The sequence below is a fragment of the Trypanosoma equiperdum genome (genome assembly GCF_001457755.1).
Source record: "Trypanosoma equiperdum strain OVI genome assembly, contig: ctg_1360, whole genome shotgun sequence".
Taxonomy (NCBI): Eukaryota; Euglenozoa; class Kinetoplastea; order Trypanosomatida; family Trypanosomatidae; genus Trypanosoma; species Trypanosoma equiperdum.
The window spans coordinates 10,484-14,455 of NW_027123350.1; the positions used below are offsets into that span (position 1 = coordinate 10,484).

Genomic DNA, 3,972 nt, shown 5'->3' on the forward strand with positions numbered 1-3,972 from the left:
TCTTTGCCTTATTATTTTTTCCTTGAACGGATATTTGCGCGCCCAGTGGGACTTTCTTGCCCCCCTACCTTACTCTAGCCGCCGTCTCCTCCTGTGCGACCTCCAAATATTACCGTTCCCCTTTTATTTTTACTTAGACGAAAGTTTGAAATGAAAATGAGGGTAGTTGAACATATATATATATATATATATATATATATATATACATGCACTGGAAGGTAAGAATATCTTTGCAGACACCACGCAGGGAATTACAACGGCGAAGAAGGGCAAAAACAAATAACAAAACGTGTGCAAAGCAACAGCTTTGTTCTTCCAATGAAAACGCTGTACCAGTGATACAGCGAAGAACAGGTTTCACGTACATGCGGACGCACGCATCGATAGCCTACCGCAGCCCATACTTCTCCGCGTTTAAAGAAGCACAGTAATGCGGAGAGTATTGAGGAGTTTCAACCCTGAGAGTTCTCAATTCCCCACCACCGCCACTGCCTCACGCGCTCCCTCTTTCATTTTTTTTTTCCTTTTTCCGGTCCCCCCCCTCCTCCTCCTTATTTTGCTTTTATCCACCTTCTTGGCGCTCCCTTCGTTGGTCCCAAGAACTATTATAATAAACCTCATGCACTTCAATAACGAAAAGAAGCTGAAGGCCACACCAACGCAACAAACGGGGCCTCCTCAGAACGGCTCCACATCCGGTGTTTGGCGGCCGTGTTGACTACATCCACATTTGCTTCTTTCCTCCAGCTCGACCCCTCTTCCTTCCACGTCTTCCGTCGCTTCTTCTCCCTGTCTCCCTTTCCTTCCCTCAATTAAAAGTTTTTAAAAAAAATGAAGATAACAAAATCGTGTGTGGTCCCCTCACTCAAATCAGGATATTGGGGGTAGCAACGCCCACATGCGCTCTCTCACACGCCTATGCGTCATCCCGGAAATTGATAACAGACAATCATGGATTAAATATTACACTGATCTCTTCCAAACATCCCGGTATCGTCACAACCACCGACACCTACATGTTGCACCTTCCAAACCACCACTACCTATTTTTGTTTATTTATTTCCCTCTTTTTGTCTTATTATGGTTTTCATTTTTAGACACATTTGTTATCGCGGATATATTGTTTTGATCCTTCTTTTCCCTCCTTCATGTGAACAGCACCCGACGCTATGGCAGTAACTTCTCCAAGTTCTTGAAGTTTCGCAGCCCCGCGGAGCACTTTCTCCCAGATTTCCCCACAGTTACGAACGAATGCAAACTTTCAGTTAGTTTTGCGGTCGGGCCCGTCTTTTGCAGCAGCTGTTCCCTCTCCGAAAGGATGTCGATGAGAACACCCACAACCGCATCAATATCCTTCTCAGACGTCGCCGCGCCGGTAATTTGCACAATAACACGAAGCCATACGTCATTAGGGGTTGCGGGATCCTCAATCAGTGCCGAATATACATTCTCAGTTTTCTTTTTCAGGGCAACGAAGAGCTGAAGAACCAGTTGAGGTTGTTCCGCCATAATAATGTACTCCAATCCTTGGCGATATTGTTGCTGTTGTATTAATTCAGTTGTTGTTGATAACACGGTCTCGGGAGAGGGACGACTCACTAGCTGTGACCCCGTTCCAATGGCCAACTGTTGGTTCGTCACTGCCTCGCGCAACGACTCAAGTTCTTCTCGAGTTTTCTTCATTTCGGTGATAACATCCGAGGCCATAATCGCCTCCAATTCCCGCTGAAGTCGAACGTTATCATTCTCTAGCGCCGTCAGTAAACCATTAATATCTCCAAACACTTCCGCAAGCTCATTTTCCACAACGTTACGCACAGTCTGTTCTACCTGCGCAAGAAACTGTGAGGAACTCTCCTTCAGTACTTCATCAAGGCGTGCCTTCATTGCACTCTTCTGTGTAGTCCGCGCACGGTTTACCAAAGCGTGCCGCACTCCATGTTCAAGATTGGCCATCATAGCATCCTCAACACCACGGGTTAATCCGTTCGCGATGCTTTGTGAAAGTGGATCAAGAATAGATAAAAGCACACAAGTCTCGAAGGGAGTAAACCCTGCAGAGTTGGACAAGGATGCATTTTTCTGCCGTTCTTGCTGTTGCTGTAGCTCTGTCATCTGCGCTTCAAGGCTTAAGCTTAACAACTGTTCATGTGCCCGGTGGATGGTGTCGGGAGTCAACTGAAGTACTTGCAGTGTGTTTTTCATGACGGAATCAAGTCGCTCCAATTCCTGGTGCACCTCATCTTCAGTTTGCTGCAAAACAGTTGCGAGCACGCCATCAGTTGGAGCCTGTGGCAAAGAGGCGTTGTGAAGCGCTGGCCGTGAAGAGTGCGTGAGGTTATTGGCATTGACAGCAGCCGACAGCTGGGCGCTTGCGGGACTGATGGAAGAACTACCGTGACCGCGGCCGGCAGAAGCCGCTAACGATTTCGACAAGGCCGGTGTGAATACTTTGGATGCGCCCGCACTACTGCCGCTACCAAGACCCGCCGTTACGGGTTGGTTGCTGTAACCATGCAAAGCTCCACGCTGCGTAGCATTCGCTGAAGCAGAAGTTACATCGGGTGCACTTCCTGTTGCCGTTGCGGTTGCTGGTGAGGATGTGTTAGACGATGCTGGGGGTGCCATTCCAACACTGCATATCCCAAGGCGATTAACCAGGTTAGCGATAATACTACCAGTCGGTTGAGTGGACGAGTTCGACTTTATCTTTGTGCCAGTGGTGGGGGCCAACACATTACTTGCCGGCTTCGCTGCTCCAGCAGGACTCCTACGTGTGTTCAAGGGACTTTCCCGCTTGCCAGCGCCACTGGAAGCATTGGCCTTAAGCTGCATGACTGTCAAACGATCGTCATTGTCAGCCATTATATAAGACTCTCCGCCTACGCAGTTGAAGCAAGTCCCACGCCGGCGCACCTGCCACGGTAGAGTATACCGTGTGCACGTAAATTCCTTCGGAGACTGGATCCGAACCACCGCTAACTTCCGTTTGTCATTGAACACTGCAAATGAATCGCGCGAGCCCTCCAGCGACACGATGGTACCGTCAACAGCAAACTTTCGTAGCAATGTCGGCTCTGACGCCCCACTCAGAGACCACTGATATACTACCCGCGAACAGGAAGCAACGAGAGTTGTCTTCTCAGCGTGGGGTGTATCCAGCAGGTGGAGTGAGTGAACAGGAGCTCCCTCACAGCAGGACCATGGTGGTGTGTTGCGGTTCTGCAAAGTGCAAGCAGCGACCATATTTGAATCCGTAGTGAAGGCAAACCAGCCACCTGACCCCACAGAGCAGAGAGTATTTGCAGTAACATTACTAGCCAACTTCCGCAGAGCCGTGCTGTTCTGCTTAAGCGTCGCAGTGAGAGGGGTGTCACGGTATAGCGCAATGAGGGCGGAGGAATCAAGGATGCTCGCCTGCTGGTCGTGCAGAACCAATACGTCAGGCCGCTTATTTTCTGCATTAATAAAGAATGAAAAGCACGAAATGGTGACGGGGTCGGAGAGCCTAAAGTACATGTTAATTGTAAGCTCTGCATCAGCTGAAGGGCGCCCGGTTCCTCCCTCCCCGCTGTCTGTCACAACCCAAACGAAAAACTCCCCCTTGCTGGCAGACGCTGCGACGTTGCTTCGATAATTTACAAAGCGAACGGAATGAATTGGTGTTGTGTGGCCACGCACAGTGCCTCTGGCAAGGTTCAAGCGCTTTACCACCCTCAGAGAGTTGCCCTTTTTTGTGGTGTAAGTAATGTAATGCTGAGAATCGGCAAACACACGCGGCACTTCAGGCACTTCAGTGAATTTCGCAACATCGGCGGACCACATGTGCCCCTCGCCATCATTGCAATCCGCCTCACCAAATAGATCCACAGTGATGGTCATTTAAGTGGAACCCTATGAAGCGCAACAACCAACGTCAACGAATCCAGTGTGTCGTTGGGTATGCAAACCCCCTCCCCCAGTTTTTCTTT

The 3,972-nt window shown here is 49.4% G+C and overlaps 1 protein-coding gene across 1 annotated transcript; it reads right to left on the bottom strand.

Moving 5' to 3' along the window:
• Window positions 1–1,168: 1,168 nt before the first annotated feature.
• Window positions 1,169–3,883, bottom strand: TEOVI_000624100 (immunodominant antigen, putative; the record flags this gene model as incomplete). Its single annotated transcript, XM_067221211.1, has 1 exon — window positions 1,169–3,883. One exon carries the CDS (start codon window positions 3,881–3,883, stop codon window positions 1,169–1,171), a length of 2,715 nt encoding a protein of 904 aa, XP_067077312.1.
• Between the last annotated feature and the right edge of the window lie 89 nt (window positions 3,884–3,972).